The following is a 13,259-nucleotide window of genomic DNA, read 5'->3' as shown; positions in this document are numbered from 1 at the left end:
GTAAGTTATGTTGTTGGTAATAGAAAGGTAAAAATTATTCAGAAATTGTTCTTCAAATGCTTGGCGTGTTCTGCTTCAATGTTTGGCATGTTCTGGTTAGTTTTTTCAAGTTCTTCAGCTGTTCCTTAGGGAAATTTTTATTTTTATTTGCTGCTAAGAAAATGGCGTCCGTCATAGCCGATGAGTTTGATGGAACTAAATGAAAACGTGATAAATTAATGTCTGATATTTACAGGCTCCCGATAGAGGGCGTACTCGAGCGTTGCGATCGCGAATTGTACTGAATCACCCTATATATTCTTGTTAACTGCTGACCTAATAAAATTAATAAATATTTGGAGTTTAGGGCACGTGACTAAATTTAACATTGAGACAATCAACTCTTGTGTGTGTAGCGCAGGTGAAAAACCAAATTACAAATTTTTAATGAGAATTTTTTTTCCCTTCAAATTATTTAAAGCTAAAAACATGACAGACATTTTCCGATAGGTGACCTACGTTAAGCGTTAAAACCATCAAAACGGAATAAATTACGGAAAAGGAAGCGAGTGGCAAAATATGATTTGAGTTCATCATTACAACTATAAATGAGTTTGAGGTAGAGATCTGAAGGGTTTCTCCAAACAAAATTTCGCAATTTTTGAAGACAAAAAAGTTCTAACCTGTTTTATTTTAGCAATTTGACACAAAGTTTAAGATAATACTCAAAAAACTTCTAAAATTGCAACAAAAATACTAATACCCTCTCACTGAGAATAGAAAATATCACACCCTTTTTTCTAAATTGGAACCGTTTGCAAACTCACATATTTTGTTTTAAGTTGAATATTTAAATCAGTTTTTCTTACTTCACATCTTTGATTTTGCGCTCTAGAGTTCTTGACTTCGAATAAACTTTTATTAAGTTAAATTTGCTTGAGTATAAAATGCTGCTTAAATTCGTACTATACTCCGTTGCAAGTTAAGAAAAGACTGTTGCACTATGGGATTTAAGTAATTATCTGCGACAGTTCCGTTTTATTTAGCTATCAAATAATATAATTATGCTTTCAAAACAATATATAAGCTTTTAAGAGGTAAACTAATCTGACAGAAATTTAATTCCAGCTATTTTTTATAAACAACAAGAATTTCCAGAGTTGGTGATGTTGATATCCGTTCGTGCTTGGAGCTTGGCATCCATTTGGCTCCCACTTAAATGCAAACAGGCTCTCTCCATAGGAATAATAGTTTTTTTTTCTTAACTTGCAACAGATTGTAGCCCAAGAATACTAGTAAATATCTTATACTTTATTTCGGCAAAATAAGAAATTATTTTTAACAAAATCAACAAAAAAAAGAAAAAATCAGCAAAAAAATTGTGATAGCCTTATTACGATCTCTGGTTACCCATGGGTGAAAAGCTTTTTCTTTTTGGATTGACTCCTTTAAACATTTCAAATCATGGGTTGCAAAAACTGTCTCAATGGATGTTTGATCTTCATATCCTTACCTATGTACATGTTTCACGAAATACTTTTTCTTCTTCAGCTTTCATATCGATATTGAAATCACCGTCAAGCCAGTCATTATACGTTAATAATAAAAAGAATATAAAAATACTTTAAACTATTATGATGTAAGTACATTAAAAAGACCTGCTAGTGAAAATAAAAAGAAAAACAGCAGTGGTCGCCATAGCAACGCATGCGCACTGTTTATTATTACTCTTGAACATAGTTGAAAATCGCGGACGCCATCAAATCGAAACCAAGACCCATTTTGGCATTTGGTAAAAAATTAAGTTTATTGCAATTTAAAAAATGCCTTTTGTGAGTTTGTATGATTTTAAAAGGATCCTATTTGTCTGCCTATTAAGAGTCATCTCAATTTGTTTTAAATCTCTTATCATGCAAGCAAGATATCATGGTATATATTTTTTTTCTTCAAATTTTAGCTCTAAAGGAAATTAAATTGTACAAGTTCTGTGCGATATTTCACAAAAGTGTTTGTATTTAAACAATGTCTGTTAATATGTTTAACACCTGTAAAAAAAATTCAGAATCCTTAGTTAAACTTAAGATACGTTATTGAAAATCAAAACAAAGCAACAACAAAAAATTATACATTGATGCTTTTCTAATCTTGTAGGTTCAGGAAGATGTCGACGCACGCGGACGTTTCCGAAGCAAGTTCAAAGTATTATTCATGAAACGGTAAGATATGCTTTCATCCCAATACCAATACAAACACAGAAAAAAAGGAGGTTTTAGAGGGCTACGCTATTCAGAACCTATAGTTTGTCTACGGTAAGAACTCCACCGCCACAAAGTCTGAGGCCGTATGCTACTATGGAAACAAGAATAGCACATTTCAGGGAGTCTCTTCACTCTAGGGCAACACGAAGAAAAAGATTCCCTTTCTCTTGCCCACCCGAACCGAAACCTGTCCTAAACAGTGACCCCACACCCCTACTTAAAATAGTCATACCTCGTTACCACAGTTACCGCCACAGGTTCAGACGAATAGCTAGGGGAGTTCTTGCTTTAGACAAACTATATAGATGGTTGACTGAATGTAAACAATAATTAGCTTCCTAAAACCGGAAGATATTTAGAAAACTTCCGGTGTATCCCTCCGCTTATGATATGCTTGCGAGGCGAGGTGTGAACAGACTTAAATGTTCTAGGAAGTTTTATTATTGTGGTTTGTGTTTAAATGCACGCTTAAAATTTTACAATTCATCTGTAATTTATAAATTCAAACAGGTCGTGAGCCTAAAACAAATTTAAACTAAACTCAGTGGCGCGACAGCCCGTAGAGGGCCAAGGCCTACTGTCCCCATCTTAGTTTTCTCGATCCTGGGCTCTGGGTTGCCGGAGCAGATGTTCTGGTTAGTGTTCAGCCGAACTCGAAACCCCCAGTGTTTAGTTCCCATCGATCCACTGAAGGGATGAAATGCTGAGTCCGCCCGGAGGATCGAACCCAGGACCTGTGGCAGGAGAACAGGAAGCGCTACCATTCAGCTAGTTGGCGTCAAAACAAATTTAACGAAATTAATATCGCAGCATAAAAAAGTGTAATGTTAGCCATGTTTTGAGTGTTATCCCTTATTATTTGGCAAACTTTTTGTAAAATAGGACCGTTCGTTATTTATTTATTTATTTATTTTGGTAGCATCACACAAAGTTTGCGGAGTCATGTGTTGTTTCATTGAAAATTAGATTGAAGGAATGTGTTATATTGAAAACACTACAAGTATTAATGATATTGGATGGTGCTTTTTTTCAAGTTTAGACGTAAAAATCAGTCGGAACTTGTAACCCGGATGTCTTACGACGAATTTTAGTTTTCCACAGTCAACCATCCATGCGTGAAAGTCCGGGGAGGGACAGTGGAATAAAACGAGGGAAAATCGAAGAACGGTTTACTCACGTGACTATTGGCGACGATTTTAAAAGAAGTTCATTTTTTGTTTCATTCAGCATCTTTCAAAATGAAGAGAATTTCTTTGCATGTTTTGCAAATGCGCTTCAATTAAAATATTACATTTATAATTGTCCAAATATTACATTTTTCAAAATTGGTTTTCAGTTTTTTTTATGCATTTCTTAAATGATTCTTTATAAGTTAAGACAACTGAATACAGCTTTATCAATAATTCGTTGTGAAACGTTTTATTTTTAGTACCTGTTCGAAAACCCTGTACATCAGGAAAATCGTCTTTAAGATGAAAATAGGTGTATATTTTTGATTGAAAATAACGAATCTTTAATTATTTTTTTTATTTATCACGCATTATTTTCCCAATAATTCACATTTCAGTTTAACTTCATGTACATCATCTGGCCGAAAGTAAGCAGACACCTGGTTGTTATGGGTGGTGGAAGCATAATGGTGTGATGGTTTTTCTCGTAGTTTAACCTGGCTCAGTTAGTTCCTGTGGTTGAAAACATGAACTCTGAGATGTATGTAAACAATGCTGCACTCCCAACTCTATAGCAATACTTCGGCCCATTTATCTTCCAGCAAGATAACGCTCCATTCACAGATCGAGGTTTGCACTGACGTAGTTTGACAAAATGGGTGTTCAAAAACTAGATCAGCCTTTTCCGAACCCCGATCTGAATCCCATTGAACATCTTTGGGACGAAGTAGAGCTTGAATTAGGTAGCCCCATCCAAATCGACCTTCCTCACTGCAAGCACTCACTTCAGCTGTAATGGAAGTCGATTCCTACTAGGTGAACCCGGTTTGAGTCACTGATATGGCAGGTCGATACGAATTCTGTACGCTGCTCGCAACGACCGCGGCGATGACGTAAAATATCCTCAGTGGTCATGGGTGAGTCGTCCCCTTGCCGTCAGGCTAACCATAGGAGGATTACAAGGCTGCGGAATTGAACAATGGTAATCGAAAACTCCCTATTGGTTCAGCTGTTCAACCACGGTTATAAAATAAAATCTTGCCTTATCGTGGAATTAAAACAGAGTCTCCTTACAGACAGTTCCTGTATGATTTTCCAGTCAGCAGATGCAACCAGCCAAGTTTGAAAAAACTTGAGCAGAAGTGGGATGATGAGATGGCAAGAATTGCCATTCCTTTCAGGACTATTACTTCCATCCATTTGAAAGATCGAATGATTCATTTGAATGTAGATTCCACACCTCACTTCTCTCTGATGAACTCACAATTATCTCAACTCGCAGACAACACTACTTCCTGGAGTCATTTTCTGCAAACTTCCTCCACGCACAAGGTAATTTTATCATTTATTTTTAGTACATAGTTTTGAGAAAGAAGTGTGTGTTAACCATTAAATGCATATAACATGTAAAAATACATTTCGCATGACGTACGTTTTCAGAATCCTAGACGAAAATGGATTAAATAAAGATATTTATATTATGGGTCGAAAGTGGTTAACACCTCTTAGTGTGCATTACCGAAGACCTCCTTCACATTTGCTTGGTCATAATAGGGGTTGAGATAAGAGAGGGTGATGGGTCATTCACTTTGCAGTGCGCCTTGCAACTTTAAGGTGGCAAGGGACTTTCAAATAAGCAAAAATTTGCCCCCCCAAAAAATCGATTTTTCACTTTTTATATTTTTGAAATTTAGGCATTTGACTGAACATTTTTTTAAAAAAAATTCTTGAGTGAGAGCAAAATTGACGAAGTTATGGCCATTTCTGTTTTAACCACTCCCCTTTGACGCTCTGCAATGAAAAAGTAGTAAAAGTCATTTTTCTCAAAATGTCTCTTTTGACTAATTGGCAAATTTTAAACTTCCAGGGAAATGGATTCTCATTCCATTGACCCGAGAATTTGATGCTATATATTTAAGAATATTATTAACATTTTGTTGGAAAAGTTTTTTAAATTATGTTAACAGTGTTATTTTTATTCGTGATATTTCATACCGGTATGAAGATTTTTCTCCAAAAATTCTGGCTTTTTACTGCTTTTTTATTGTTATTTATAGTAAAAAAAAGTACTCCCAACAATTTTTTTATATTACCTGATATGTAATATGTGAAAAGAATTTTGACATTTTAGCAAAATTTCAGACGAGAGGACGAGAGGATATAAATAAACATTAAAAATTCGAAATTTTATAATTTCTTAAGTTTTAAAATGTTTTTTTTTTAATTTTTGGATATAAGTTGTTTTTAACAATCTAAATGTATACTGAGAATTTCATACAGATCCCTTGATAATTTCTAAAAAATATTTTGAAAGTTCATTGTCGCCTTAAAAATGCATGAAGGGCAGAGCCTCTTTATTATTTCCTTTTCTCTGTAAATATTTGCTGAAACTTTTACTGATATTCGAAATGAGGTGAAAGGTCCAATCGGTTCACGTAAATACAAACTGTATAATTTTCAACGTACTTAGCTAAAACATAGTGAAAAACCACCAAAAATAATGCTGTATTCTCGATTTCTTTTTGAAAATAAAAAGACTATTATTTGTGAAAATATTTCCTCTGATTACGTATGAACATGAAATGTTCATACAATGTATGTATGTTTATACAAACATTGCATGTACATTACGCAAAATGAAAAACGAACTTTCGTACTAATGAGATCTTCACGTCCCAGAATTCAATCGTAATGATTCAGTGGGATTACCTCAAATGTACTAATTAATTAGTAAATTTTGAGTTACGAAATCAGACCCAAAATCGTACTTTCTTTGAATAAACCATTTTTTTTTCTCGATTGATTCGGATTTCTAACACCCAAAATGGAATGCAGCCGCAATGTAGGAAATATAGTTCGAATAGTTTGGTCAGGAGGGCGGTTCAAAATTTGAACCCCTTAGTGTTAATTTTACTTTCTACGTTTCTCGAAAGACTTTAAAAAAAATTCATGCAATTATAAACGTTGTTTACCTAAAGGTCATTCCATGCAAATTATAACTTTAAGTAAATATTTATTATTTTTTATTAATTTATTTTAAATGAGTCGGAAAAAGAATTGGATTGTAAGGTATACACATTTCTACATTAGAGAATGCAATTTTAAGTGAAAAAACACAAAGCTTTGAGAAAAATTGGTAGAATTGTTCCACAGAAATTGGATTTTTAAAATACGATTTTTTTCAATATTCGATTGGGACCATATTTTCCAGATTGCGGCTACCCCCAATATTTAGGGTGTCAGGTATCCGAATCTGTCGGGGAAAAAAAAGGCATGTTTATTAAGAGAAAATTCGTTTTCTCGTCTTATTTAGTAAATTAAAATATTGTCAGCACTAATTAATTAGCATATTTGAAGTCACCCTCTTAAACTATTAAAATTGAGTTCTGGAACATGAAGAGGATCATTAAATCAAAAGTTATTCAGGGTGATCCTTTTATTTCTTGCGGGTTCTACATATATACATTCACTGCATACATTTTTATATATTATGATAAAAAACATTTTAATAAAAGTAAAGCATATGGCATTAATACAAGGTGTTTATAAAGTTCCGGACTCATTTTGATGTTTAAAAATCACATAAAATAATAAAGATAGATTAAAATTAATAACATAAATGCTTAGATAGACTCAAAGAGTTAGATAGACACAATACCGTGAGACACAAAGGGATTCCCCAAAGGTTAATGTGTGGTGTGGACTAATGCAAGACCGAGTCATTGGGCCTTTCTCTTTTACAGAAAAGACGGTCTCATCAGTCGTATACTTAGACATGTTGGAAAACTTCGTATTTGCACAACTAGAAGAGCTTCAGCCACATGTTTTTTTGCAACAAGATGGTGCACCACCTCATTGGGGTATCATCGTTCGTAGCTCTTTGAATAACCATTTTCCAGGAGGATGGATTGGACGAAGAGGTCCATTTCCTTGGCCACCCAGATCACTTGATATAACGCCGCTGGACTTTTTTCTTTGGGGATTTATAAAGGACAATGTTTACAGGAGGATCGTGTCGAACGTTGTTGACCTAAAAGCCAGAATTACAACCGCAATAGCCTCTGTGGATACCGACATGCTTGCCGCTACCTGGCGTGAAATTGATTATCGACTTGATACTCTCCGTGCGACGAAGGGGCCACACGTGGAATTTCATTGACAAGGGTCATGAAACTTTTTGAGTCTATCTAACCATTTATGTTATTAATTTTAATCTATCTTTATTATTTTATGAGTTATTAAACATCAAAATGGGTCTGGGACTTTATAAACACCCTGTAATACAATACCATATAAAATTATATTTTAAAGAGGTTTCAAAACAATTATTTTTTTAAAACTAATTTAACAGTCTAGATAACGTTGCTTAAAAATTGTGCCATATGATTGAAATGGCGTAAATATATTAATCAGTTCACATTTTTATTTTTAGATGCTCTATATTGCTCAAATATATCTGACACTATTAAGATGCTTATTTTTACATATTCCACGAAATATTTATTGGAATACTATGGATATTTTAAATCTGTAATTCAACGAATTTTAATACAGTGGTGTGAAAACTGCACCGTTGAAAAAATGGTAGCATATTTCCATTTAGATTTAGTTGGTATGTTCTATTACTTACCATTTAAATTTAAAAAATTACTTTTCCGCCATGTCAGATTTAAATAACATAATATATATATAATCTAAAAATTTCAAAGCTGAAATATCTTTTTAGAAGATCAAAATTGTGATGGCATGTTATTCAGGTCTTACTCAGGAATATTTACCACAGCGTCACCCAATAGCCCATTGTGCAGCTTTAGTGCTGCGTAAATAAAGTACTACTAGTCGACAGGCCTGTGTAGGGGTTAGGGAACTGTCCTTACATCAGAAAGGTTCTGGGTTCCAATCCCGGGCAAGGCATGGATGTTTTTTCCTTCTCGTGGGTGTAACGTTGGCCCACCTAATAGGATGCTCCTGAAAGAGTGGCCAACAAATCTGCCCTTCAGATGCTTGCATGATGCCCAGGTGGGTCATTCTAAAACAGTGGTTTCCAACTAGCTCCCCAGAGACCGCATCCGGCCAGCGAAGCCTTTTTTTTTGTGGCCGCGAACTAAAATATATTGTCATTTTCTTACAGACAATTTTCGAAAAAATCTATAGGGGTTTAAAATACTTTTCTCGTTAATAAAAACCTAATTTCTTCGTTTCTGTGAAATTTATCATACCAATTGTGCAAAAAAAATTTTTTCTCAGGTTTTGCATCCAAGAAAATATTTATTCAAATACTAAAATAATCGTGTATGTTGCTCTTTCTTATTTTATTTTTTTGTATTTTGTGAATATAATTTAGCATGTGTATATCAGAAATTTTCTCGAAGAAATTCTCCGATTTAACTTCTTGAAACCACTAATTTTGGACGAAAATATTTATACACATGTTTGTAAATTTAAAATTTAAAATGTAAATATCTATTCTCTGGTGGTTGCAGCAGACACACCTCAATTTTGTCATTGAATATTTTGTGTGCTACTATGTAAGTTTTAATACCAACCTATTTAAAGTTTTATATCTTAACAATTAGAAATCTGTTGCACATTAATTGATTAATACATGGGTTCACATTAAAGTTATTTTAGCCTGAATTTTTTAATATGCAATTAAACATTTTTAAAAATCTACTTCTTATTTCAATTTGTAATTCAATACTTTTGTTTTGTACTACTTGGTAAAATTCTGATAGTAATATTTTATGTTCCTTCAAACATAAGAGTCCTACATGAAATTTTGATAAAGTTGCTGCCCGCCATTTGGTTTGTGTTTTTAATTGTAGCCCCCGGCCTCATGTAAGTTGGAAACCCCTGTTCTAAAAGGTGGGCATCGGAGAAAAAAAAATAAATAAAGTAGTACTATTGATTAATTTTCAAGCAAATTTGCTGCAAATATTTGTGATTTACCTATATGTTCGGATAATACGTAGTTACTTTCACTAAATCACAAAATGAAAAGATGACTTGTTGTCACGACACAACTAACCACTTCTCGAATCGTCGGTTGAAAAATTACATGAGCGAAAAGTAACTTTTCTGTGTTTGTCTTCGCATAAGAAAGAAGTTCAATCGGTTCTATTACACTGTATCTTTTGCTAGATTTTTAAGGAAGGAAATAGGCAGCAGATCTTTAAGAGAGTGAACTTTTGCTTTATTTTTTTAGACAAGCACTGAACTTTAGTTCTTCACCATACCGGTGATATTGCTCATTTTGCGCTGCTGTCTGGTGAGCACCTTGTGGCCTAAGTTACGGAGGTGAGCAACAGGACCCATGCCACAGATACCCGTTTATAGGGTGGGCCACATTTACACACAACAGAGGACAACACAGAGATAAACATTCATATCCTGAGCGGGATTCGAACCGGCAGCCATTGGCTTCACAGTCAGGCACGTTAATCGCTCAGCCACTTGGCTGGCAATTTTCGCTATAAAGTAGAATAACAGTCAACTTCGCCACGTCACAAAATGAAAAAAATAAATAAAAATAACGCGTTGATTTTCAAGACGGGAAGAAACTAAATATCAACTTTATTAATTGTAAGCTTCTTTAAATTATCCAGTATAATATTACCTTGCGCACATCCATTTTCGAGCCCATCCCTGGCAACTAACAAATCAAACGCACTTCAGTACTGCAGTAAGAATGCACTATAAAACAAAACTCCTCTACTTACGCTTTTACCTCAGTTTGTGCTTCTGTTTTCATTTTTTATAATCCTGCAATCTTGTTACGAAAATAATTTAAATCATTCTTGAAAAATTTCTCGTTTATGCAAGTTCATTTGAATTCGCTGCTCATTTTATAGATTTCGTCTTATGTTTTATTTTGTTTTTTCTTTTCATTTCAATTTCTGTTTTTTACTTAATGTGTTCCATTTTATTCGTTGTAAATTTTTCGTAAACTTTTTTGAGTGCTTCTCGCACTTTTGTATTGATATATTTTTGCTTTGGCTGTATTGATACAATATTAGAAAGCACTCCTTTTTGCGGATATAATCGTGTGAGCTGATGAAAAGATTATATCTTTTATTTTTCGGATTTATATTTTTTTTCATCCTTTTTTCGGATTTTTTTTCTTCAGAATTTTTATTATTTTTATAATAATTATTATTTTTATTTTTCCCTTTTTTCATTGTTCTGCAATTTTTTTCCATGTTTTCTATACATTTTGAACTTATATATATTTATATATGTATGTTATATATATATATATATATATACAGTACAGAACCCGTTATCCGGAAACCGGAAAACCAAAAAACCAGAACGAAATTCAATTAATTTTCCCGTTATTTTTTGTAAAAAAATTTTTTTTCCTCTAAGATTTTAGGATTTTTCTTTCTTTTTTGAAAGATTTTTACCTTACCATCATTTTGGAAATAATCATTAGTGTATTACTTAATCGTTTTTTTAAGATTATATCCAATTTTTTTTTTTTTAGTTGGGTTTAACAATAAAAAAAACGGCTTTTTGTAGCGATTCAGAAAACCGGAAAAATCAGTTATCCGGAATAGTCCCGATGGTCCCGATCGTTCCGGATAATCGGTTCCCTACTGTATAGAAGTGTCACCGTGAATGACAGAAATCAAGAGAATGTCGACTTTCACCGGTGAATGTCCGAAATATTTGCTATATCTAATTTGATACTAATAATTTGCTCGTTGATATTATATTTATTCGATATTTTAATATCTGCTGAGGATAAGATTAGGAGAAACCTCAGTGTTCGGAGTACCGGTTAAGGGCATATTGAGCAGTGGCACTTGACTTTCAAAAAAGTATTGATGTTGGGCATACCGGGCAGTGGCACTTAACTAGACCTAGTATATATATCTGTCATTTACCAAAGTTACTATGTAATGGTCAACATTCATCGGTGGGAGTCAACGGTGACCCATTTTGTTCATTCACAGTAACATATCACGAATTGTTTTCCTTCCTCTAAACAGGTTGTGCTGAGGAAACGACAGGCGAGTAAACTGAAATTGGTATTATGTCAGTTTGATGAGCGGTTTATTACTCTGACGGACATCATCGTCACTTCCTGCGAAAATCAATTTGAAAGTCCTGTCAAGAAGCGCTTCTCTAAAAGTGAGTTAGTACTGTTGCTGATAAGTGCAGTGTACATAATTAAAACTAGGTAAACCATAACCGGTTAAATGACCGCTTAAGAACTTTTGCATCGAAAATGCACTCATCTTATCGTTTTTGCACATCTGACTTCAGGACTTTTTCTAACAATTATATGCAGTTAATATTCTATTATTATTATTTTTGTGTATTTTGTTTGTTTCCAATAATACTCGTCGTATACCTATTTCTGCCACTACCGGTCATTTAACCGGGAGAGCAATTTATTGCTTTATAAGGTCATCGGATCAGAAATGACGTTGTCATGCGTGTTCAACCTCTTTGCATTCGATGAGTTGCGCATTTCTGCAAAAATTGTTGCGTAGGTAGTTCAATCAGAATAACTGTGAATTCAAATGTCAAAAAAGTACCAAGCATTTTAGATTGGCATTTTTGTGTCAGAAAAAGTGACAAAAGCTAAATGTTTTGGTNCTCATAAGGCATACATCCCACTAGTTTATTTCAAAATTGGCGAGTCACACTTCCCTAGTTTCCCTTGTAAGTGTTAGTTCTTACCCAGAAAAATGTAGAAACAATCAAGTTCTTAGAAAAAATAATATCAATTACAAGAATAATTATAATTCTTATAATGATAAGAATTATAGAAATAATAATAGAAGAAATATGTTTGCGGAAAATGAACGATGGAAACACCCTGTATATGTAAAAAAAAATGCATTGAGCGATGAATTAAAAAATCTAATTCTTTGTGTTTGTAATACATAAAAATGGGCAATATGCAATTTTGCTTAATTATAATAAAGTTTTTTTTTATAGTTTATTTCCTTCCTAACATCCATGTTTCATACATTCAATCAAGAAACATAAAGTCCAGTTATTTGACCGGCTGTGGTAGAAATAGATTAAGTGTTGGTATGTTTAGTGATAAAAAGATATCGCTTTGAGTAACTAATGATTGGAAACTGATGATTGGATTTTCAGAAACTGAGTGCCATTCGTAATTACTAGAAAAAGCTATACATTAATTCTTCAGATCCTAAGTTACAGACAGAAAAAACGTACTTTGTTTGAATAAATGAAATTTTTTTAATGGATTCCGATTTTCGACCATCAAATTATACGGAAAACAGTAATAATACTGCTCTAATAGTTTCGGCAGAAAAGTTGTCTGTAATGTCTGGGTCCCTTAATGTTAATTTCACTTTTTGCGTATTTAGCCGTATCTTCAGCAGTTCTTATAAAAAGTAAATTGTTTTTGTAATCAAATGTAAATAAATTGTAATATCTTTTTGTAATGTTTTTAATACAGTTAGTTTATCCACAGATAATTCCATTCAATTTTTTTTTAATTATTATTTTAGCATTTTATTTAATAAGGATCGAAAAAGAATTGAGTTGTAAAGTACGTACACTTTTAATTCATTTTAAATTACGTAATTTTAAAAAACGAAATCCGCAAACGGTTAAAAAATATCCAAATTATAAAATTTAAAAAAAAGAAGATATTTTTGAAATTTTATTTCTCAAGAACTATTCGACAAATTACGTTCAAATTTTGGGTTTAACATAACTTCTAATTGCAAATGGTATATATATATATATATATATATGTAAGTTATGGGCAATCAATCATTAAATAAATAAATAACTTTGATTAGATCCAAGCATATTACAATCATACATAAACTTGGTATTAGGTTAATATTTGCTTTCCCTC

The 13,259-nt window shown here is 33.1% G+C and overlaps 1 protein-coding gene and 1 long non-coding RNA gene across 3 annotated transcripts in view; both read left to right on the top strand.

Moving 5' to 3' along the window:
* Positions 1–13,259, top strand: part of LOC139426217 (uncharacterized) — a 189,318-nt gene that overhangs the window by 106,823 nt on the left and 69,236 nt on the right. The window lies entirely within an intron of this gene.
* Positions 1–13,259, top strand: part of LOC107454613 (uncharacterized) — a 46,491-nt gene that overhangs the window by 24,256 nt on the left and 8,976 nt on the right. For both annotated transcript variants that reach the window (XM_043051164.2, XM_043051166.2), the window contains exons 4-6: positions 2,131–2,195; positions 4,483–4,738; positions 11,401–11,542. In XM_043051164.2, coding sequence (XP_042907098.1) covers positions 2,131–2,195; positions 4,483–4,738; positions 11,401–11,542 — 463 coding nt within the window. The remainder of the gene's footprint in view (positions 1–2,130; positions 2,196–4,482; positions 4,739–11,400; positions 11,543–13,259) is intronic.

The sequence above is a fragment of the Parasteatoda tepidariorum genome, chromosome 8, assembly GCF_043381705.1.
Source record: "Parasteatoda tepidariorum isolate YZ-2023 chromosome 8, CAS_Ptep_4.0, whole genome shotgun sequence".
NCBI lineage: Eukaryota > Metazoa > Arthropoda > Arachnida > Araneae > Theridiidae > Parasteatoda > Parasteatoda tepidariorum.
Note: the sequence above shows the minus strand (reverse complement) of the source record. Positions and strands in the feature narration are given on the sequence as shown.